The 26,386-nt window shown below is 39.4% G+C and overlaps 1 protein-coding gene across 4 annotated transcripts in view; it reads right to left on the reverse strand.

Moving 5' to 3' along the window:
* chn2 (chimerin 2) overlaps positions 1-26,386 on the reverse strand; it is a 552,284-nt gene that overhangs the window by 50,265 nt on the left and 475,633 nt on the right. For all 4 annotated transcript variants that reach the window (XM_028818219.2, XM_028818218.2, XM_051935482.1 and 1 more), the window contains exon 7: positions 8,705-8,782. In XM_028818219.2, the coding sequence (XP_028674052.1) occupies positions 8,705-8,782 (78 nt within the window). The remainder of the gene's footprint in view (positions 1-8,704; positions 8,783-26,386) is intronic.

Here is a 26,386-nt window from a genome sequence, read left to right on the forward strand (position 1 = left end):
TTATATACTTTAGCATCTTTCTATAGGGAACCCCATCACAACTGTGTTGTAGTTATTTACATATAAATTTTTAACAGGCGGAGCACAGATAAGGCAAATGGCTGGCTCAGGTGACATAGTGAATCATCCAGTCACCCATTTCCTTATCTGCTTATCCAGTTTAGAGTAACAGGGAGGCAATGTCAATCCAGGCAGCACTGGGTGCAAGGCAGGATCTAATCCAGTCACATAAGCTTCCACATTCATTCCTGGCCAAATCAGAATTACAAATTATCCTCGCGTCTACGTCTTTAAGATGTAGCAAGAAAAAATAATACAGACACAGGAAAACATACAGTGTCGACATGGATAGTGAATGACAGAGCTTGGAGCAGCAATCTGTAGACTTACAGTCGAGCTCCTTAACTACCCACTAGAACAGAGATACTCCTTCATCAAAGTTTCACATTTTATAGAAATGCAAGGGTGATAAGATTCTTACTCTGCTACTAACAACTTATACTTAATTCCTCTTGATTCAAATTGTCAAACTACAGTACAGTAAAGGTGCAGCTATGCCTCACAAGAAGAAATGGCCATAATGATCAAAATGAACAATTTTATACAGTGGAGGAGCAACAGACTGCTGAATTATCACATACATTTTGAGGAAGAGTGGCAGCCAAATTACCAAGCCTCAAGTAAACATCCATACCAAGCGTTACAGGGTGGGCCAAAAAAAGGTAGATTGAACAAATAGATTTTTTTCACTATGTTTTAAAAATGATGTCTTCAAGGTGGTGGCCATCATTAGTGATTCACTCTTCAAGACGATTTCTGAATGCTCGCATGACTCATTCGGCCATTTCAAGGGGAATAGCAGCGATTTCATGGAAAACTCCAATTGGTAGAAGCAAGCCGAGGTGTCTTATGAAGCAAGGAAACCCACCTGAGTAAACCCAAACACCTGTTATGCCAACAATTCCAAACATTATGGTGCCCAGAAATAGGGGGACCAGGTAGAAAAAATGTATGCAAATCCCCTTAAATGAAAGTCTGCAATGTGTACTTTAATCACAATGTCTGAATTATTTGATTTGTAATTTTAAACTGTGGAGCAGAGGGGTAAATAAAGGAATAAAGGGTCTTTATGCCAAAGCTACGGAGGACATGGTACATGTTCAGATCTATGGAAGCAGCCTTCTAAGGGGAATGTTTCTGTGAAAGGGGTTTCCTTTCTTGCACCAAAAGATCAAAGTCACTTTAGTTGAGGAGGTGCAACCTATACTGCAATAGGAAATTGAAGGAACTTACACATACATACTTGCTGTAGGAAAATAACATGTACCCTAACAGTGATGCTGAAGGACACTTCAATTAAAAAGGAGGGACAAGCGAGTCACAAATGTGAAGCACGGGCCACATAGCTGTTCAGGGTCAAGCAACTTCAGAGACAGAAGTGTCCAACAGCAGTGGTACGATGGAACAGTTAATAGCACTGCTGCCAAATATATCCAGCATTCTGGGTTTAAATCCTAAGCCTGGTAATCATACTGTTTGGAGTCTACACTTTCTAGCCATGTCTGTTTGGGTTTTGTTTCCACATCTCTAAAGACATACATTTTGATGACTTGTTGATTCCATATTGGCCGCGTTGTTTGTTCCACTTACACCCTGGAAGGACTGGCATCCTGTTCAAGGCTGGTTTCTGCTTGTGCCTAATGACACAAGGATAGATTCCAGCCCCTTCTCTGCAACCCTAATTTGGGTTAAACCAATCTGAAAAAATTATATTCTACTCTGTATGAAAGTGTCTCTACCAAATCTGGGGAACCTCAGCAGCTCACCTCTAAATTCATCCCAAAAAAAGAAGAAATTGTTCCAGTAGAGGAGTCAATTATTAGGGAGACGTGTAGCAGTGATAGAGTATCTGGCAGTGTTTTACCTTCCTAGTACAGGAGTATTAGGACCCTGGATAAAATCCTGGCCCAAGCTGCAGTGGACCAGCCCATATATGACATCAGTAACGGGTGACTGTCAATTCTGTAACATATACATCAATCGAAGAGCTACTATGTGTGCAAAACTCACAGGAAGGGGAAGTTGTTTGAAATTCTATATGTGCCACATGCTGGCCCACATAAGACTGGAAAGATCAGAACTTTAAACAAATTTTTACAATCTTGGCCTGAATTAAGGCGCACGAGTTTATGGGGTGCTTCATTGCCTTTAGAAAGGCTTAACCACCAGGGAGGGTTGCATTTGAAATAAAGGGGCACTAATGCATTAGGCAGATTTATGTGCAAGTCACTTTAAAATAGGTGGAACAGGACAGCGAGCTTAGGACTAAATTCAGGAAATATATGATACTGTAATAATAAATGTGGTAAAAGTAAAAACGTGATAAAAGTATAAACCTTCATACAGTATTTTCTAAATAAATAAATCTAAATAAATTTTGTGCAAGTAAGCACAAAAATGTAATACCTGTAGTTAATACATTCTTGTATGATGCTGTAACAAAGATCAGGTACACTTTTAGTGCCCACGATGGCTCATTCCTGCATGTTATCAGACTCAAGTTGCTATGTTCACAACCTTGGAATGAAGTAGACAGACAAGTGACTAAATCAACCAAGTTAGGGAAGAACTTTTGTGAATCAAGTGGCTAACACTTTCTGCAGAGATCTGTGTCTTCACAGTATGGCAACAGGCTCACACTCTGAAACACTCTTACTACAAATGTTTGTTATTCGCAGTCTGTTGGAATGACAAATGAAATGCATTTTTTTGCTACACACATTACAAAATTCATTCCAATAGACGGGGCACTGCAAATTAATGCTGAGGTCTACTTTGATTATTAACATTTCAATCTGTCTAATACAGGTAGCACAGCTTGAACATTAAGAAAAAGATCGAGGACTGCCATTGAACTTGTTACTATCCACAACCAGACACTGTATAGAAGACTAATGAGAAGGTGGGTAATATACTGTAGTGCCCCATTTGGGGATCAGAATTTCTTTAAGTTGAATATTTTGATTGTGAGTCCACATCTGAAGTATTGTCTGCAGTTTTGTCCTCATATTAGTGGAGCTGTGTGGCAGCAGTGCTAACCATTGTGTCACTTTGCCTCTTCACCTCTACTGTCACTGCTACAATGCCATATGCCCCTGAACAAGATTGCATTAAGCAAAATTATTGGTAATACAAAAATATACATGCCCTACCATAATTTCTTTACGTGAACAAATAAAAAAGACACCACCGTATTTGTTAATTGACAAAATAAATACAGAAATGGGGACAGGTCAGTTATATAAAAAACAGACTTGCTAGAAGCTGGGGACATAGTTTATGCTCATTCATCCAAAGAAATTGGATCTTTTTTGACTTTATTGTATTCTGAAAAATATCTTCCAGAGTGAATTATGGATGGATTTCTCTAATTTCAGTATAATATAACACAGGTTTCTATTGAATTTAAAAATCATTACAAGCTTTGTGGTCTACATTTCAACACCATTTGTATTATAAATGGAGTGAAATTACATGGGTGGCAAAAAATGTTTTACATAATTGCCTATATTACTATTCTGAAAATTACATTGGAGCAACAAAATTGTGACCACATTGACAAACACTTCCCTGTAAATGAAAGTGCTATCAGAGTAAAGGAAGAATTAAAATCAAAAATAACAATTTGATTGTAAAAAGAGCAAGAACATACCATTGTAGGCCACAATGTCAAATATAATGACTGCTCTAGAGAATTTAAGCAGACTTTTCTTTGTTCTGATTTTAGCTCACATCTTTAGCTCAATATCTTGCTAACTGAACGATGGGTATTTAGTTACAGTTTTATGTGTTTATTCTATTGTCTCTTTTTAAAGTCGCCACTATTGTCATAACATAACATGCTCAAAAGTTGTATGCGGCTGGAGCTTGTCCTTGCAGCATTTGGAGCTGGCAGGAATAAACCTTGTATAGTGTGCCAATGCATTGCAAGGCCTACTCACCCACATGGGCTCAATGAGGAATTTCTGATCAGTCTACATGGCATATCTATGGGGCTGTGGGAGAAAAAACTAAGTGTACCCAGAATTAAACCCACACTGATAACAACAACCAGGTGTAAGACAGAAGACGCAGAGTCCATGTAGCAGCAGCAGCACTAACCACTGCTCTAACATGCAGCATCTACCATTGATATTGATATACAATCACATGTTTAAATACATCATATCAGAGTAATAGTCAGAATCTCAGATTTGAATTTCTTCTGGATGCCTACTCTGTTAAAGCTGCACATTCTCTCAGTTTTGAAGAATTCCCCCAAGGCCAAAGACATCATGCAAGGTCAAAAGGGCTGGACAACAGATCCATTCCTCCTATTTCTGGACCTGCTTTCTTCACTTTAGGGCTGGGGGAGCATCAGGCACAGGACAGGAAACAAAGCTGGATAGGATAGCAGCTGTTCACAAGGCACATGTGCCCTCCCTCGATCACACACACACACTGAGCATACTTAGAGCAGTCAGTTAAGTTATCAGGTGGATCTTAACAAATAAACTCACTTGGCCAGCGAGAGGATGGAGTGACGAGCCAAGAAACTGCACACCGGTCCCCTGTGCTATGAGGCAACAAGGTGGAGTACAACATCACTTTGCTGCCCTATGTCTTACATTTTATATGTACATTTCACTTTCATTGCTTGAATGTCAGACATTACTGGCCTTTAATTAATACACCCTGTTAGAAATGCATTCTGCAGTGCCTATCGCACAATCTCTGATCTCTTTTCTGCCTATTTTTCATTAAGTATACAAGGCTTTCAAAAAATAAACTCCCTTAAAATGAAATTTTGTAGTATTCAAAAATCAAGGTGGTTCCATGTCACCTAAATGGGTATGACATTTCTGAAGGTTGTGGGGACTGCTGGGTTCACACACAAATAATTTTGGGGATGGCGACACAAATAAACTTTATCCGGGTAACAAATAATTCTAAAAAAAGCAGTCTGTTCAGGATGTCAGTGTTTTTGCCAGGCTCACTTGTACAACAACAGTGTATTTCTTGTATAGCCGAAAATCACACAAGGGATGCCTTGATAGGCTTTAATAGGCCCTACTTTTTGACAGGCCCCCGAGACTTGACTACCTAAGAAGACAAGAAAAAACTTCCCAAAAAACAAAACAACATTCATTTACAGTGGGCAGTCAGTCTAACGTGTTGTTTTGTAACAGCAGTAATGGGCTCCAACAATGACAAATGCACACATACAGGGAGATCATACAGCCTCCGGACAATGGATACGTTTTTGCATATACACTACTCCAACTTGAGCTATGACAGTTTAACCGTACTTTGTATAGAAAATAAGCTGAAGTGTGCGCTCTGAATAAACACAATTTCAGTGGCAGAGTATTCTGAATACTCGGTAACCAAAATCTCTGAGTTTCTTTTAAGTTACACTAACCTTTGGCTTCATATTTTAAAGGAAGTTCATCAGTGATACTGGATTGTATACTGGATTGTAAAAAGGGACTAAAAAATGATGGTGGCAATTTTAGTACAGGTGTGTCAGTTAATTTAAATGGCGGCACGACAAAAAAAAGCATCAGTGGGTTTTTATTAAACACCTTTAAGAAGTAATCTGTGAATTACTAACTTGGACCAAGAGACAGAAAACAAGGAGGGAGTACAGGCATGCAATGGAACTGTAAGTGAGCATCTAAAGTGTAGTCATGGGATAGAATGTGGTACATATGTGCTGTCTGCTTATGTAAGAATGAAATGGGCTAAAGAATAATGGACAAACAGTGAAGCTAATAAACTCCATCCCAAATGAGTAGCATATTATAAAATGTAAATTAGATGATTTAAGGGTTGAAATTTTTTTGAAAGTTCCAGATTTCTAGTAGTTATTTAAATCCAGACCCATGCAGTGTGGTTTTAGTGGCAGTTTGGTCTCAAAGTGGTTCAGAGTGGACAAGAATCTGAAGGCAGAAGACCCAGGACAAAGGATCACCTGACAGTGTGGCTCCAGAGGAGGGTGGAAAAGGGTGGAAGGAGTGTTTTGCTAAGGCTTAATGATGTGTAAAAGTAGGACCACCACCACATTGGTCTGTGTTGTGTAACATGCAGGCCCAGAGATGCATACACCTCTTTTATTTAATCATTATCATGTGTTTAAACTCCTTTTGTATTATTTGTCCCACTGTGTATTCATTTTTAGTTAATAAATCATCCAATTTTCATTATCTGGGCCTCAGTCACAGAGACATAAAAGGGGTTGGAATCATTTAAAAATGGCAAGTTTCTTCCACATCACCCAGAAGAGCCAAAAAAAAAAAAGACTAAAGCGGCAATCTTGTTCTGACTACTTTTTAGCATACCTAATTATACATTAATCCATTTTCAGAGCTAATTTATTACATTAATTAAACCTCAGAAAAACAGAAAATTAATTACTCAGGGTGGTAGGCACATGCAGAGAAAGTGTCTTGTAAATGGTTACAATTTCTTGTGGGTCTATGATCACCTGTTTGTTTCATGAAAGGCATTAGCTTTCTGATATTGCCTTGTCATGATGTCATCCATTGTATCCTTCTCATTTAAAATGTGACATTGCTGTACAATATAACTAAATGACGTCCCCAAGCAGAGCATTAGCATAAGAGCAGATCCCAGTTTTGGAGGTTATACTGACTTAGAAGCATATGGTTTGGTGTGGATGGAGTGGGAGGTATTTCACATAACACATGGGAGCTTACTCTTCCGACCGTACAATTAACATCAGGCTTTATTAGAAGAACTGTTGAAAGGATGTGCGTTCATACTGAGCAAACCTGAGTGGTGCTGAACTTGGCACTTCTGTCTCACCACAGCTCCGGTTGGCTGGGTTTAAATCCCACCCAGTTACGCTCGGTGTGGAATTTTTACATTTCCCGTTCCCATATCCCAAAGATGTGCATATTAGGTTAACTAGTGAGTCCCAATTGGCCCTGCGTGTTTAGGTGTGTATGCAAGCTGTCAGCATCCATCCATCCATCTGCCTAACCTGCTTATCCAGTGCAGACACATGGGGAAGCTGTAGCCTGTCCCAGCAAGCAACAGACACATGGCAGGAACATTCCCTGTACCTGTCCCTCATCTAGCACAATGCAAACACACACAGGCCAATTTAACAACACCAATTCACTTAACCTGCATGTCTTTTGCATTATGGGACGAAACTGGTTCACCTGGAAGAAAACCTATGAGGAAACTGGGAGAACATGCAAACTCCATACAGGACCTTTTGTGAGACTGCACTACCAGTGCACCACCATGCTGCTTGATTGGCAGCTTGCAGTGTGAAAATATCACAGAGTGGGTTGGAAAATAAATGGATGGATAATTAGCAATAATTAAACAAAAGGTCAACATCAGAGGTATCCTGTGAAAGAGCTGCTTCAAGATTTAAGGGTGTTTCATTAAAAACAGGCCCTGAAAAAAAAGCAATGCTACTCCACCAGCTTGTGAGCTCCATCTTTGACAAAGGTGACACATGTGACTAAATAAGTGATACTTTTTATTTCAAGTTACTGTCTACAAGAACACCTTCTGCACCAAAGCTTTTCACTCCATCATTACAATTTGCTGAGGCCTGCATATTGATCTATTTGTGGGGTCCTTAGTGTCAGTCATGGAGGACCACAGTTATTACTCTTATTTTGTTTAATCCAGTCTCTGAATTAGAAGCCAATTACTGCAGCTAATGCAACACACTTTTTGGGCTTCATTTATATTTTGTCACTTGTCACAATGAAGTAACCTTAATTGCTTCTTTAACACTTAAAACAGCTGCCTTCCCAGTTTCTAATTACTTGTTTTCTTAACCATCTGCCAACTAACAATGAGAAACAAATGAAAAAGAAACTAACAAGTCTCCAGCTGACAGAATTCCATTTACCTTGTGCGTGTTCAATGAAGTGTTTAGAGGTAAAGACGAAGAAAATTCGAACAACCAAGAAGTACCAACATGTCTGATTGATGACCTTTGAAAAGCATTTACAATATAAGAAATGTATGTTAAAGCAGGATGGAAGTCCTTAAAAAACAACTGAATTAAATAAGAGAGCAAGACTTGGTTTCTTATTACAAAATTAAAACAAAAATCTGCAGCCATCTGGGTCCTCCAGGATCAAGAATGAATACTACAGATGTAAGAAAAAATATTACGAAGGCTTCTTGTTCTCATCTGTAATTTTGTTTTTGGATTTCTGTTCTTCCTTCCAAACACTCAGCTCCAGATGAGAGACCTCTTGACAGCAGCCTTTTAATGTACTTTGCTCCTCAAAGTACACAGACAATGAATTTAGTGCTATAATATGTAAAGGCTCTGTAAAGGACTTTGTGCTGACTATCACATTGCTATGTAGAATTAATGCTGACTGACTGATAACAGTAAGACAAAAATAAAAAAAGTCTAATAATAAAAATCTATTTTAGAGAGAAAAATTATCCAGTGGAAGCAGCAACATATAAATAGTGGAAGAGCCTCTTTATAAGAACCTCCAGCCTTGTGTGCACTTTATGCTATTAGGAGCCATCACCAGCATACTGAACTGGTGCCAGGCTTAACCCTTTGTCCTCATCACACAAACTAAATCTATTTTCATAAAGTGAAATACCTCTTAAAAAAGCACAACTATTTAGATATAAAGCCAGAGCTTACCTTAAAATTGTGAGCCTTTTCATAGTTGAAGTGATTCTCGTTTTCCCTCAGTGCTGCTCTCCGGACCAGTGAAGTGATCTGTGAATAGGCAAAGAGTTTTAGAGGCTGCCACAAAACTGATGCTCGTGCATTTACTTTGACCCCCAGTGCCATAGCCAGCAGTTCCTGTCGCTTCCTATCCCGCTTGGACTTTTGGGGTACGAGAGAACAGCCTGACTCGCTTTCCAGCCACATTTCCTCAGAGCAGTGAGGGTCCCAAAGCCTCTCCATTTCCTCCCCTGAGCCGTGCAGGCTGACAGCCCTCAAGTTTGTCAACCGTCTCCTAAAGGCAGCAAGAAAAGTTGCAGCAGCAGCTGCGCTCCATTCTTCTGAGACCTCTGGCATGTGATTTGAATGGGCTGTCCTGTGTGATGGAAGGGGGCTTCAGCTTGTGAATAAGGGAAGCGTCTGCCCTAAAGTGAGCTCTTACAGAAAAGTGTGTCTCAGACAATAGATCACATTCATGCGCCTAGCAGAAGAGGAATCCACGGCAACTGTATCCAGCCAGACGTTAGAGGAGCAGAGCAGCACAGGCTGGTGCTAGCGGGGGGAGCTGAGGGGGGTCTTCTCTCCCTGCCACACGGCACACCAGCTCTCAAAGAGAAGATCAGTTCTGCTTGGTACCACATTAAAAGAAAGCACTATAGACGTTCCAGGGCTTGTGCTGCATCCAATTATGCACTCGATCAGACCCCAGGAGCTTTAAGACAATCTGGTCTAGAGTTGCAGGGGATTAAACACAGTAAGCCCCACTCACACTTTAATCCTTCAACATGGAAATCCCATGTTTTATCCAGTGGAAATGCATATCCTCCACCATCGTCACAAATTGCTTTTTTCATGTGAAGTCTAAACGATCTCTCCAACTACAAATTGTAAAAGCCCTGGTCCTGTCATACCTGTTTTGCCCTGCACTACATAAAGGAAAGAACGTTTTGGAAATCCTGACAATAATCCTGTGGTATACTGTGATTTCCGTCATTATGGAGGTACTGGTAGTATGTGTCCATTTCTGCTACATAGGTTGGGAACATGCTCTGATATAGCGTGTTGCCGCAACACAGGGATAGTGAAATATTTCATGGGTGAAAAATATGAAGGCTAATCCTCAGACAGTCAAATGCTTCTTAGTACAAATCTCAGTTTCCTGTAAAAATATCAAATATTCAGAGGTTGCAACTCTTTCTTAAAACAAAAAAGGTGTGCAAGGAAAGAGTACTTAATGGACTGACAGCAGTCACTGAAAACTCCATTTCAGGCTAAAGCTACCTGAGGGATCTCACACAAATATGAATTTCTGTCTAGTATTAATACTGAAAAAAGTGGTGGAGTTTTAATAAAATAAAAAAAAAACATGATGTCTTCATCCAGGGTCTAGATGAGGAAACCTTATCTGTCCAACTGTCTATTTTTGAACCCACTGTAGACTGGAGCACAGACCAGGAAGCAACACTGGATGAAGCAGCAGTACACCACAGGGCCCAAACTGTATACTCAGCAAAAAGGGTCTTAGATGATTTTTATTTTTAAATTTTTTTTACAAACAAACGGTGTATATGTAAACAGAAGTCACATGGCTTTGAGCAATGCGACTGTACAGCCATTACATAACAAAGCAGTAAACATCCAAACACAAAAGGCAGAGATGGTCAATTTTTATTGAATGCTCTTTGCTCTTTGCAATTGAAAATGCCTTAAAGTAAGATAACAAGGAGTCTTCTTGAGACAATTTGAGAGAGCCATGTTATTCAGAAAATCACAGCACAACTTCCAGAAAGACTTACTGAATGCAATCAGAAATCAAGATCACCCAATAAAACATTCCTGTAACGGCTAAAGCAATTTCCAAAAACAAACATAATTGAATAAACACTGCTGGTAATCTAACTAGTTACCTCTTTGCAGAAGCCTCCGAGCAACACTTCAAGCAAAATGGCAAAATAAAATGTGAAGTGTTTATTAAAACTAACACAAAGAGAAAGGCTGATCAAAGGCAGAGAAGACAAACTGTCAAAAGAATAAACGCGGGCAGCTAGACAAGGCTTAGTGGAGGGGGCTTGCCCAACTTGCTACACTGGCACAATACAGCTTTTAAAACGAATGAGTCAGAGGTCAGGGACACTCCTAGAAAGTCCTACTGCCATCTTAAAGAATGGCTCTGGACGCCATTGTGCCCCTGATATCTGTGCCCCTGATATCCTACTCTTATTTAAAGGGTAAGGATCTCCAGAACCCTGCATTAACTCTTTCAGGTTTGTTAAACATAGAGGACTGGGGGTGTGGTTCTCATGGGGAATCTGTTGATAACGTACATTTTACATTTACAGTGGTTAATGCCTCCTGGCGGCCTGTACCTATCACTAGTGTGAAATGTCTGTTTAAAAGGGGCATGCTGGACTCACATGACTACACTTTCTACCCAGCCAGCAACCGAGATAAAGACTGCTGTGTTCTTACTCGAATCTCATTGCGTCATCATATGGCCCCTGCACTGACACAATTACACCGTTTTTGTGCTCACTTATATAATATCTTCAAAATTCTTAATTGTACCCCTACATTTGGAGTGATGTACCTCTGGAGTGATCACTTTAAATTTCCAGCTAAATAATCGTGCAAAAACAAACAGGACATGTGATCTAATAAAAAACTAGGCTGGATGGATAGAGATGGTGACAGTTCTGCTTTCTAATGGAACATTGGTAATGTAATCAGTTTAAATTACAGAAGATGGAAATGGAAACGGAAAATGTAAAGACAATGAAAACATGATATTTTGCTTCCAAGCCATAAAATAATATAAAATAAATGCATATCTTAATACATACAGGACTGGCTCTAGCATTTTTGCTACCCCAGGTGAAGCTGTATGATAAGAGATAATTTTATAGCTGTTAGTAATTATTTTTTTTATTTTTGGATCACTCACACTGCATTGATAATTACTTGTTTGCAATTTTTTTGTACACAAAATAAAAGATAAAAAGAGGACAAAGCTGGGGCTGACTATCATTGCTCTAGGCTGGCACTAAGATAACACTTGTAGACTATTAAATGCAAAAATGTCATTCCACTTTTATCTGAATTTTTTTCAACAATTAACTTTGTGGTGAGGTTGGATTTTTCTGCGTCTTGGAGCCATAAGTTACATCCCTTAGTTAAAAACTGTCCACAGACAGTAACTAGATTTATATATTTTAAATGTATATTGTCACTGCCCACTCTGGCGCCTTTAACTAACTAACCTGAGCGTACAGGTCACCTCCTTGAAAAGGGAGCAAGAACTCTGGATACCCGAGGGGCTGTCCCCTTCACACTGTAGGACAGCAGGGACAATATAACCACTAAGGCACCCCCAAGAAAGGAAACTTCGAACCCAGAGAGTACAGCATGGCTCAGGGGCATCCACAATGACATTAGAAGACCTCCCCTTCAGCTGAAGCCCCTGACAGGGAGTGTAAAAAGCCACACGTCAGTATTAATGGTATTCCTCTTAAACTGCACACCATGATGCAAACTCAGCCTGAGGACTTTCTTAAGGCAGCCCAGAAGGGAAGGCAGGGACTAGTCCAGGAGGACAGGAACAACAGGGGTGAGAGACTTGCTTGTTTTGTGCACCTAAAAAGTTTTGCAATGCTATTTTTTTATTGCTCATAGTTTATTACAGTAGAGTAACTGATTTCTTACACATTGTCAGCAGTAAAAAGCAAAAGTGTTTATCTCCTTCTTGTATCAGTCTGAATTCTGCACTTGTACCCACTTCTTTAGTACCTTCACCAGCACTCCCAACCACCTGCTTTTACAGAGATGGCATTTTTGAGAGCTCCAAAGAGGTGGAAATCAGAGGGAGCAAGGTCAGCGCTATAAAGAGGATGGGAACGATCTGTTTACACAAGTTATGAGATTGTCTTCAATGTTTAAAATACACATCACCGCCCAACACTATTTTTTGGAGCACCTGTGCATGCTGTAGGACAAAATCTCAGAATAAGTTGCAGACATTGCCTGAAGAAGGGGCCTGAGTTGCCTCGAAAGCTTGCATATTGTAATCTTTCTAGTTAGCCAATAAAAGGTGTCATTTTGCTTGGCTTTTCTCTACAGACATTTCCTGTAAATTTTGGTTGAAGTATAGAAAACATATATACTATATATACACACAGTATATACACATATTTGCATGTACACACACCTCCTAATTCAGCATGATAGATAGATAGATAGATAGATAGATAGATAGATAGATAGATAGATAGATAGATAGATAGATAGATAGATAGATAGATACTTTATTAATCCCAAGAGGAAATTCACATGGTAAACTACTGGGGCAGAACAATCTCAGAAGCTCCATATTTAAGCTTGGACATGATATCAGGTAATCATAAGGCGTACTCTTCTGATAATCCACCATCTCATATTTTCTTAAAATGTTAATTTTTGGAATGAGGGTATAAACAGGAGTATCCAGAAAAACACACACACACATTTATGGAGAAAACATGCAGATATCACCCAGTCAGCGACCAGGCAGGATTCAAAACTCATGCTTTGAAGCAGTGGCAGGTATAAGTGCCTCATGGAGCTCCAGGGCGCTGCATTTGCATGTTATCCACATGGGGGTTTTCAAGTGAAACAATTTACTTTCACACTGTACACATATGCAAGATGCAGTAATTGTCTGTGAGTGAGCCTTTGATAGCCTGTCATCCTATAACAGGTTAGTTTATCTCTTGTGTTGGATGCTGGAAGAACTGGCTTCAGGTTTATTCAAATATCTAATGTGAAAGTTAGGTTCAGAAAAATAATGAGGAAGAGAGAAAAGCTAAATTTGGTATTGCAAAAGAAAACAATGATACATTTTAAGTGTATGTACAGACTTGAAAAGAAATGTGATATATGTTGGGGAAAGAACTTAGGTGACAACACCAGTTCTCTCTAACAGAGGGTGCTAACAGAAAGAAACTGAGTGCTTTAACCAGTTCAAGAAAAGGAATAGGGGGACTCCAATCAGTATACCAGGTGCCCCCAAGGTACCAGACGGCACAGTGCAGTATGGGCTACTCCAGCATGCTGGGGTGAACAACCAGTCTGAGGATCACCATTATATGTCTGTGATGGTGACATGAAAGTTCAGGAGTACTGAGGCAGCTACAGGACTTCTGAGACCCCAGAAGTAGTAACCAGGAGACTCATGGGAGTAGTTTGTATGTAGCGTTTAGCAACCCCTTCCAACGTGGCCATTGAGCTTAGAGTCAGAAGATAAGCCTTGCATATGGAGGAAGTAAAGGCCAAAGGGTGAAGAATAAAATGGTGAACAAGGTAATGAGGTGTTAGGGATGGCTACTTTTGACTGTAAGTGCAGGAAATCCCCATTTGGCTAGGAGGCATTAACCTTTGTAGGAAGACCCTTTGGGACACAGGTTATTTGTTTTCCTTTTCACTCTGTGAAGTGTGGTACTCTTTGTTTTTAACCTATTTTGTGTGCTTTTATTATGTATCATATATTGTTGTAAATCCCTTTTTTACGTGTTAGTTTCTTCAGCCATTTTAAGGTTTGGGGTAGCTTCAGAGCAGTCCACAAGATGTAAAGGTATCTTTACTTTTCAGAAAAGAAACTTTTACATTTCCTCGTGTGTATTAGTGTCTATCATATGCTAATGAACACATATTTATATACTGTTTGTTAGTGCAGCAGGATGGCACCATGGTCAGCACTTAACTGTTTATTTGGTGTTTGAACATTCATTGAGAAAAAAAAGTAATTACTGTAAAATACTACAAAATATACGTAAAGTCAAAAAAGAAAAATAACCTTGCAACTCTCAATCGCAAAACTGGATGCATTTTGAGAAAGGCATTATGTTGTTAGGCAGTTTATCATCAGTATTAAGAAAGAGAAAATGTACTGGTTGTTTCCATTATGTCCAGTATATTCAATATCACGTACCAGTTTATTTCCAGATAAATGTAATCAAGATTACAAAACCTTTGGTAAACAGCTTACACAATCAAAAGCTTATAATATCCAATTAGCACAGATAATGTTCATTCATTCCATGAGATTCTAATAAGATGAAGTGGGCTCATTCTTTTTTGTATAAATGAAGCCTCTGCAGAGTATCACCACGATGGCATTCTCACCATGACACAGCTGTACCAGCGACGCATGGAGTCACTTATAAAAAATGCTGAAGAACTTTTGTTTGAAAATAATGACAGCTGAATAAATGAATTCATCCGAGTATTGGGTTACTAGCACGTTCCTGAGTGCATCTCTAACTGTCTTTGCCTTGACATTTTTTTTTCTTATGCTAAATAGAAATCTTAATTTTGCAATTCCTTAAAAATATTTATCTGGTTTAGCACAGACTCTTTATCTTATTCTTTTAACATTGAATATTAAAGTGTCTTTAAAGAACCAGGGAAATTAATGTTTCTGGGTGGGGGAAAGCATTCACTGGTCCAGAGTTTACAATTGCATTGCTCAGTTATTAAACATTCTATTGTTAAACGTTACTGACATAATTATTATGTTCATTTGAAGGCTTACTAATGCAGCAACTGCAGGAAAAACAGGAATGGCAATCCTTAATTACTTTAATAGGCTCACCTTCACTGAGAGGCTGCACTTTGACATTTTTGGTGCTCGTGTCCCGTAGGGTAATCAGCTAAAATGATGACAAGAATGTCCTCAGGTTTTTATTGTTAAATCATAATAGTGAATGTTTTTGTTTCTATATTTCACAGTTAATTCTAAGTTTGACTTATTTTAAACTAATTTGTTCATCCATTCATTTTGAGCACACTTCATTCAGAACAGGGAACCAAAAGTGCCCAGGATGGGACACACTTACTTCCACTTCCATCCAGTTCAAGTCACTGCTCATCTTAAAAGAAAATGCACATCAGCGTGACTGGGCAGGCATTTGAACCTACTCAGATGGCATAAAACCTTCACACGTCGAGGTCATCTTAACTGTAATTGTGACCTCTTACAAACAAAATACTGATCATAAAATGAAAGGCTTAGGTGATTTTTTTTTTTAAATCTGTGTTCATGCAGCATTAACAGAGAGGCTCCATTATACTGATAAGGCTCATGGGCAGGTATAGATAAGACAGCATAATAAAATGCACAAAGCTCTGACATAGCATTACAATGAAGCACAGTAAATGAAACTGGCGGAGGCCAAAAGGAAGCACATTTTGAAGAGTGTGTCAGAGCAAGGGCTTCACCAGGATGGCACTGGGAAGGAGGACTTCACACAGAAAGTATACAGGCCTTTACACAGAGAAAGACAGACGCACTGGCAGCTGCATATGCCTGTGTGGGAAGAGAGGCTCCCCCAGGGCGTTCTGTGCCTTGTTGGTGTTCTGCATGCTCCAGAAGGAAATTAGGGAGAGGCACCTGCCCATATAAGACAGAGAGACAGCATGAGTAGAAGCACGTAATTCTCCGTATACCACACAATGGGTCAGCCAATGGGAGGGATGACAAGAGACAGAGTGACGCCAATAGCAGCGGTGAACCTGCTGGCTGAAAGACAGCAAGCACATGCTTCAATGAAAAACATACAAGACCACCATGTCTTCTAATAGAGTGGAGGCTGCTTGGCTGATCTGATGCTTTATGAAAACTAAAGATTCAGGGCCACTAGTGTCACTAGAGTTAATTACAGCTTGGGGTCCTTTAACTCGGTTAATAACCACCCTATTGAGCTTATTGAGTGCAGAATTAGGAGGTGAGTTGGGAAGAATGATCTAATAGTAAAAACAATAATAATTCATTACACTTCTAAAGTGTTTTTCTCACTACTCAAAACACTTTACATACACAGAGGGAATTCACTTTAACCCCCACCAATGTGCAGCACCCACCCTGGATGATGTGATGGGAGACGTTATTGCGCCAGTACGCTCAACCACACATCAGCTTTTAGGTGGTGAAGGGATGATTAGGAGCCAGAATGGACAAACCGTGGTAGGCATTTTTTTACTCAGGACATCAGGATACATCCTACTCTTTACAAAGGATGCCCAGGAATCTTTTATGACCACAGAGAATCAGAATCTCGGTTATATGTGTCATCCGCAGGACGGCAACATTTTTACAGCACAGTGTCCGCGTCACTGCACTGGGGTATTGGGATCCACATTCAGACCTCAGAGTAAGCGCCTCCTGCTGGCCTTACCAACACCTCTTCCTGCATCAACCCACGCTTTTCCTAGATGGTTTCCTATCCAAGTACTGACCGGGCCCAGACATGCTTAGCTTCAGGTAGATGACCTATTCTGAAGAGCATAAGAGAGAATGCTCAAAGTCTCAAGAGAGAAGGGGCCATGAAGTGAATGTTCACTGGTTCTTTTAAGATGACAAATGGCCTAGTCATCCCACCTGGTACACTGGGTTGAAATCTTTTACCATCAGGCTCAGAGGAGCAGCAAGGTTTTTCTTATGTTCTCAGGTTTTTTTCTTTGTTGGCACTTGGTGTTCTCCATGTGTTCTTCATGAGTGCAGGGGATTGCCTCTGCTATCACAATATATACCAAAAACAGGTAAGAATTATTACATAAAGAGAGAGCCTTGGTAAGTAAAACGCACAACATAAATTCACAGGCCACAAAGGAGTTAAAAAATGAAACTGTCTATTGACTGAGCCAAACATTGCTCTGGTAAGACACCGAAGCTGCCAGATTATCCGTTGGCATTTGGCAAATCTATACATTTCAAATGGATGCTTTTTAAACCTTGTGATTAAACACAGCTTTTAAATATTGCATGATAAATGCAGGAAGGAAATTAAAATATTCTCATGAATGCAGATTATTGTCCATCTGCTGTATAAAAAGGAAGTAGGATAAGACCCTTTTATATAATGATACCTGCCTACTATTAAGCAATGCCCAGTGGCATGTTTCTTGTTATAAATCTGTGGGATAGGCAGTACGGGGTACTTTGTTAAGGCATTGGACTTTAAACCATATGGTTATTAGTTCATTTTCCACTTCCTTTTTGCCTTTTGGCCAGATCAAATCTCTTAACCTGTCTGTGTTACAGCTATGGAAAATATATTTACACAACTGTACTGTGCCCTGATCTTGTAAGTCACCTTGGATAGAGGCATCGGCCAGACTCATACAGAATTGCTGCACTCTCTTCTTAGAAGAACTATGGTATATTTAAGCTATTTAACAGTTGTGGCAGACAACCAGGGACCTTGCTCCACCGGGACGCCTGGAGCAGGGAAGGACCAGGAGAGGGGCAATATGTCCCCTGGACGCAAGAGGGCAGCCCCCCCTGGATTCCATTAGGGGCCACAGATACGAAGCATGGAAGCTCAACCCTGTGGGGGCCAGATCAGGAACCAAGTACGTTTGGAGTGCTTCCGGGTGCAAGGGCAGCACTTCCACCACATTAGGAAGTGCTGCCAGAAGACCATCACAGGGCACCTAGAGCACATCTGGGGGGGGGGGGGGGGGGGGTAAAAGGGGCCACCTCACTCCATTCGAGGAGCTGGAGTCGGGTGGAAGTGGACAGAGCTTGGAAGAGAGGAGTGGAGGTGACAGAGAGAGAGAGAGAAAGAAAGTGAGAAGACTAAAGGACTGTATCATTGCTGGTTGGTGTACTGTTTGTGGTGTTATTGTGAGTTGTAGAATAAAACGTGTGTGCTTTGAGATATTTGGTGTCTGCCTGTCTGTGCCCGGGTCCGAGATCTCCACAGAGTCAGTATAACATGCTAAAGACATACTTATTACATAATGAGCTGCCATCAGTCATGTAGCCATAGCAGAGGACTGCACAAAGACAGGATGTTTAGGTCTCCTGTCAAGAAACCTTGAGTCAGTCCAGTTAAACGTGATGATCATAATGGCGATCAAGACAAGGCACACTCCCCTCTGTGAACACAGCATTTCAATTTCCTTTTTGTTTTACATTTTAATATGTGTAATCAATATTCCATGGCCTAACCAAATGAAAACATAACATTACCTGAATGAAATGAGGCAAATTTTTTAAATCAGCAGCACAAATGCTCAGGATTCTGCATGTGGAAGAGGACAGATAATTAGATCAATTAAGTTCACAGGGAGCTTAAGCTGAAATGAAAACCAGAACAGCCCATGGCTCTTGAGGACTGGGACTCGGCGGCTCTGACCTACATCAGCGCTGCACTGAGGAAAGCTCCCAGGAATTCTAAAGGTCTGCATATGCTGTTCATACTGTAAGTCTAACAAGGATTTATGTTCAAATGATTATTATCTTGATTATTTTTTTTCTTTAATAAAACAAACATTGTATCCCATTCCCTCGCATGTTCACTGTTTGGACACAACGCCCTTTCACAGACACTAACTTTGTGCTCAAACTTGATTTTCTCTGAGCTTTTATAGCTTTACTTTTGGCATTGCTATGTTTGAGGCTGATCCATTTTGTGTTTAGCAGGTGTAACTTAACTTTCACAGTGCCTTCTGAGACAAGAATCAATTTAAGTAGCAACCTCTGAATTCAGAAATATTTAACCAGAAAAAAGTTTTGCGCTTAACAGCTGCTTCTCACAAATATTTGTTCTCCACTGTGAGAACTGTTTCATTTTATGTTTTCATCCAGTCACCCTGTTCTATTGGTGATCTTCCTTCCAAGGTCACAGTCTAAAATCATGGAAAATAAAAAGGTATTTTTTAACCTGCATGATAAGAAGGAAGCTTATTCTGAATTGCAGTGCCAGATCTGCCTTAAATTAAGAGTGTCAAGTGAAATACAGAACAGGAACTGTGGCGCCGTTTGTGTGTGGCAATAGTGAGATAAAAAAGGTGGAGGACATGCAATATATGATGTCATCAGTTATAAGGTAAAATTATAATCTAATTAGTTAATGAGACCTAATATTTCTTTACAAAGATAAGGGTACTTAAGGAAGGATAGTGTCAGTTCGCCAGTTGATGCTACTTAAGCCCAGTCATCCATTTTTCTGAATCTGTTTAATCCATAAGGCTATTTATCTATCTTTAAATTAAAAGCAGGTGGTTTTACTGTGTTTTCTGTTTTTGGATATAAATAATGTTATGATATGCTGCACCAGCTTACATAACAATCTCAAACTTGCTTATTTCAAATTAAGTTTGTGGGGACATAGGTTATCCTAGGGACATCAGGAGCAGGGCAGAAACCAGTCCTGGACACGGCCCACTTACAACCACATCCACCAGTTAACGTAACCTGTGGTAGAAAATCAGCCACCGCGAGAAGGTTCAAACTCCAAACAAACACTGACCAAACACAGGTTTACCGTTAAGCACTGTGCCTTTCCGCCACAGTACCATACGGTACATAAATATGTGTGAATTAGTATGTGGTGTACACCGATACACACAAGAAGAAATCTTCATTACTGAAACAGCCGTTAGAAGGTAAATGTATTTACAAAAATATGTGTGGGCTCTATGTGTGCTCTTGAGCCACCCCCAAACACAAAAGGTACAAAAAAGGGTTTTTACCGTATGATACAAAATAAAAGCATGCAAGGCACAATAAAAATAAGGAATAACACACTGTACAAAATAAAAAGGAAACTATCTATCTATCTATCTATCTATCTATCTATCTATCTATCTATCTATCTATCTATCTATCTATCTATCTATCTATCTATCTATCTATCTATCTATCTATCTATCTATCTATCTATCTATCTATCATGAACCCTAATGATCTCACTTCATTCAATAACTTACAACATATGGCAGCCTGCATAGCAGGCAAACTAATTTATGTCAAAATGAAACCAAGCATAGACATTAAAACATAAAACAAAAGGATGACACAATACTTTGATCACTCAATGGTGCCGAAGCTGATGTGAGCAAATTCACTGACTTATCTGCCTTGTCTCATTTCTGCAGGTTTGTTGTTTTAATCTGACTGTGTCTGACTAACACAAATGTGTCGAGTTCAGCTGCCTGTAATTAGTTCAGAATATTCTGACAATGGCAAACACAGATGTCCGCTTCCATTCCACTGTTGGTAGAAAAGGTCTCATCTTTTTCAATCTTTTGATCTAGTCCTGCCTTCTACTCTCGAATTTTTTCATGATTAAATAATGACTAATGTATAAAAGTGCAAAGTGCTACACCTGGACAAAAGGAACGTCAATTATAAATATAAGATGGGAGACACTGTCATACAGGTAACAACCTCTAAAAGGGATTTAGGGGTTTATATACTGAGCAATGCACAGAAGCAGTTAAAAAGGCAAATAAAATGTTAGGTTATATCGTAAAAACAGTTGAATATAAATCAAGGGACATTATGCTCAAACTATACAACACACTAGTAAGACCACATCTGCAGTATTGTGTGCAGCTCTGCTCACCAAAGTACCAGAAAGACATAGCAACACCTGAAGCTGTGCAGAGGAGCGCACCCAAGTGCATCCCAAGACCTAAGGACGTGTCCTACTCTGACAGACTCAGGGAATTACACCTGTTTAGTCCTAATCCAGGTATTTAAAATCCTCAAAGACATTAATAAAGTAGATCCAGCAGAATTCTTTTCAACTAAACAGTGAATCATGAATCACATACTCGACAACATCAGTGGAAAATAAGGGGAAGTACTTATAGATAGATAGATAGATAGATAGATAGATAGATAGATAGATAGATAGATAGATAGATAGATAGATAGATAGATAGATAGATAGATACTTTATTAATCCCAATGGGAAATTCACATTTTTAGGACTGAAGCCAGGAAGCACTTCTTTACGCAAAGTGTTGTGAGAATCTGGAGCAGACTACCGAGACATGGAGTTAAAGCAGAAACCTTGACAACCTTTATGAAGTACTAGGGGGCTCAGCCCCCTGCTCGCCCACCCCAGGGTTTGGTTTATCGGATATACAATTTAAAGAGATTGTTACTTTCATGGGAATTGTTACATATGCATTATTTTCACTTTTACTTTTAAACTTTTGTAAAAACAATACTTGTCCTTTATTTCCTGCCCCAGGTGTGGTTACATCTCTTTCTTGCAGGACGTATAACGCTGCTCGTGTTGTGAAGGGGGGGGTGGGGTGGGGTATCTTGCTGCTGCTGGCGAGCTGCGCGTTCTGCTTGTCGCACTGTGCGTTGATCATTTCAAAGCCTGTACAGCAGCTGTCCTTTTGCCACTTCGTGTCTCTGCCGCTCGCATTGGAAATGGGTGTGTTGGGGGGGGGGTGGGGGGGAGGGTTTTTTTTAAGGAGAAGCAGTCAGATTATCTGCTGGCTTGCTGCTGCTGGCAAGCTGCATGTTCTGCGTGTCGCTTGTCATTGTTTTAAGAGCTGGGAGCACATGAAGTGTGTCTGCCAAAAGCATTCCAACAACTGCTAGGTTAGATGTCTGTGGACTTGTTTTAAATGTTGTCTCACTGCCTTGTCTGGCGGGATGTCAAATTGTCTTCCGAGAAGATCACGTCTCGTCTCCCTAGTCTTCCTCCCAAGATTTATTTTTATAATACAGAGATCTGGATGAGATATTGGGACAGCTAGCCATATTAGCTTAAAGAAACAGGCTTGACAAACTGAATGGTCTCCTCTCATTTGTCAAATTTCATATGTTCTTATGACAAGCTAAAATGTGTTACACATGTTTAGGCACCTGAGATTACATTTGTCTAATTTAGGACTTGGTAAGGACTACATGAGTGATAGTTATGTCCTTATATGTAAAACAAGAGAATTTTAAAAAGTTTATATTTAATTTTAACATGAATGTATGCACAAAATGTAGTTTACAGGGCACACTTAATCTCAACATAAGCAAAGGTTTCTGAATTTTCTTTTTTTTCCCCATTTCATCTTTGGCTCCAATTTTATTGCTTTCCATTAACAACTAAGAAAAATGAACACATTTTGCTTTAACCCAACCCAGTAGGTGTTGAGTGGTCTCGTAGCCTTGGAACCCCTGCAACTTTTGTTTTTTTTTGTTTTTTCTGTCCTCCTGGCCATTGGACCTTACTTTATTCTTTGTTACTTAGTGTTGCCTAATCTTATTTTTATACTTTTCTTTTTTCTTTATTGTAAACCACTTTGAACTACATCATTTGTATGAAAACATGCTATATACATAAATGTTATTGTTGTTGATGTTTAACATCAATAAAGAGAAGGAAGCTTTCCAGAATTGGAGTTGATAAATGTGTTAAATTGCTGGTAAAATAATCTGATGTCCAGTGTTGCAATATATAATATCCAAAATATCTGAAAAATCAAATCTCCAGTGGAAAGGGATTTGGAGAACTGATAAACTGCATGTTTAATAATTCAGGATAAATGTTGCTTAATGAAGTCTGTCCATTGTTTAATGCATTAAACACTGAGGAAACAGCTCTCTGAACAAGCCAGGCACAGGCACATATTGAATGTTCGGTAGTTAAAGCCCTCAGGAAGTAACAGGACACTTCATTCATGTCATTAGTGTATTGTCTTTCTGTACTGACACTCTCATTCTGTTAAGGTGTGATACTGCAGTTTTATCAAGAGAGTTTGCATTCTTAGAAATAAGAAAAGAAAAAAGATGAATGCGTGAAAGTGAGGTTGCATCATTTCTGCTTTATGGAGCTTGCCTTCTGAAGCACTTAATAATAATAACAATAATAATAATACATTTTATTTATATAGTGCCTTTCCCATGCTCAAGGCGCTTCACAGAGTCTCGGAAAGAACAGCAGGGTATATACAGTATACAAATTAATATAAATATTTTCTGCATAGAATACTAAAACAAATATAAGATATACAAAGCTTTATATAGAACAAAAAACAATAATGTAGACCCGAGTAAAATACTAAATTCAATATTACAACAAAAGCCTTAACAAATAACATAATTTGTGATATAACACACACTGGACAGGCCGGTAAACTGAAAGAAGGTGCAGAATGTTAGGTTAAGTTGAACATCTTGCTGAAAAGACGAGGTTTTAAGGTGTTTTTTAAAAGAGTGAATTGAGTCAGCTCATCTAATTCATTTTGGAGGGTCTGGACGCTATACAGCTGATGGCCATGTCATCCATAGAGTGCAAGTTAGTGTGGGGCACAACAAGATTAACAGAATCAGAGGACCTTAGCCATACAGGAGCATAGTGATGGAGAAGGTCACTGATGTAGTCCGTGTGAGGCCATTTTAAGCTTTGTAGGTTATTAATAGAATTTTATATTCAATCCTGTAACACTTACTCTATGCTGTCCATATTCATGAAGTTGATTGTGTTTTTTTGGCTCTTTTTATATGCCATTTAAAATTGTTGTTTTTGTTCTAAGGGGTGGCATGTTGGTGCTGTGGTTAATGTTGCCTGGCAGAGCACCTATCTCTGTTGTTTCATCCCATGTTTGGGTAGGTTTTCCCCAAACACTTCAAAAATCTGCAGGTTAGGTTGACTGACAACTGCAAATTGTAACTGTATCAGAGCGTATGATGGACCTGAACTGGATTTAAATAGTTCTGATAGCAGATAAAAGGATGACCATTGTAAAGTTTGAACATGTGCATTCATTTGGCATGTGGCCCTCTAAAACTGGAATACTACAGACAACACAGAGATTTCCAGATCAAAAGTAAATGATGGGTGGCACGGTGGCGCAGTGGGTAGCGCTGCTGCTTTGCAGTTAGGAGACCCGGGTCCTCCCTGTGTGGAGTTTGCATGTTCTCCCCGTCTCTGTGTGGGTGTCCTCCCACAGTCCAAAGACATGCAGGTTAGGTGCATTGGCGATTCTAAATCGTCCCTAGTGTGTGCTTGGTGTGTGTGTGTGTGTGTGTGCCCTGTGGTGGGCTGGCACTCTGCCCAGGGTTTGTTTCCTGCCTTGTGCCCTGTATTGGTTGGGATTGGCTCCAGCAGACCCTGTAGTTAGGATATAGCGGGTTGGATAATGGATGGATGGATGGAAGTAAATGACCGATCATCATTGTTCATCTCCACAAATAAATACTCTTCCGAGCTCTGATTGTATGCTTTCTTACTTATTGTGTGTGAAAGTAAAAGTTTATGTTTAGATTTTATTTTCTTTATATAACACTCCCTATTAGTGAACTTCACTGTTTAGCCTTACAAGTGAGAAACAGTTTGAACCAAAGAATGTGATCATAATATCCAGATTTGACTTCTTATGGTGTGTCCATTGCTATATATGTTTCTTGATATTTTTAAAAAGCAAAATATTTTCCCGATATAGAATACATTGCCAATGTAGTGGAGAGTAGTTTCTGGAAATGTGTGGAAGTGATTATAACCTTGTGATTTTACAGAGGCCCGAGTGTTCACAAGGGGATTCTTCCTCTCCGATTTTATTTCCAGTTAAATGTCACATGCGTTTTCCATCAATGTGCACATTTAACACAGAAGGTATGTCAGATCAGCACAACAGATAAATAAGTAGCCTCACCAAGTAAAACAATGGAAAAATATTGATCACAGACCATCAGATGAAGGCTTTCACAAAAATGTACAGTTATTTGATTTTTTAAAGGAAAACTCATTGATGTTGATCTGACTAGATAGAGTCCCTGTCACTGTGGCGAGACATCCTTGCTTACTGAGCAGTTGTGGCACAGACAGGTAAGCAGAGCAGATTGGAAAACTGGAGTTGCACATATTTAAAAAAAAAAAACATCAATTTTACAATAAAAAGTATTAGATAAATGCATATAGGATGATAGAGTATGTAGAAATGCTACCTTACAGCTCGTGAAGACTGTATGTGAACTCTGACCATGTGAGTTTGTCTTGGTGTGGAAGGATTTGACATGAATTCTTCAATTTTCACCTAATATTAAAAGCACAGAGGCTATAAATATGTACCCAAATATAAGTCCCATGGTGCCAAAATATCTTTTACAATAAAGCCATTTGTTAGCAGTCGCTCTGCCAGTTGAACATATTATTGTTGCAGTTCAGTTTAGCCTGCAGTTCTGAGAATTGAGCTGTTCAGCTGCTGAATGGAACCATTTCCTCCATCTTGCTCTCCTCCTTTAATGCCCTTCATCTTGCACAGTATGCTTAAAATAAGAGACCTAATACAGTAGGTGACATACATCTGCCCACCTATTTTCCAAAACAGTTTTTTTTTGGTTGGGTTGAGCAAACGGTACAATGGGCAGATGACTAAAAACACACACATTTAAGAGATATTGGATGAAAGCAAAGTATCTAAAGAAAACCCACATAGAATCATTGAGAACACAATCTCTGTGGTTCCTGGTATATGATTTCACTTTTAGCATCGGGCTTTCTGCTCTGCTGGAAGCTGCTTTTTAGTGCCACAATTTGAGGCTGTCACTCCTCACAAGGATGGACAGCCAGATTATACATGACACTTCTACTTCTTACCACATTCTTCACAGTGTACGCAGGTTTAATAAATAAATAAATATTTTTTTCCTGGTGAGTAGTACAAATCAAATTATCAGTAAAAGAAGATGCCTCTCTTTCCCCTTTAATTTGAACTTGTAATCTATATGAAGAAATTACTGGCCACTTGGAAAAGAAAATCATGCGCATGAAGGGATTGTAAATTGACGCTAATTTCTCATCTTTTCATTTTTATTTTGCCTTTCAATAATAAAATGATCTTCTGCAATTAGTAGGTCAATTTGATAGCAAAGTGATT

The sequence above is a fragment of the Erpetoichthys calabaricus genome, chromosome 13 (assembly GCF_900747795.2).
Source record: "Erpetoichthys calabaricus chromosome 13, fErpCal1.3, whole genome shotgun sequence".
Taxonomy (NCBI): domain Eukaryota; kingdom Metazoa; phylum Chordata; class Cladistia; order Polypteriformes; family Polypteridae; genus Erpetoichthys; species Erpetoichthys calabaricus.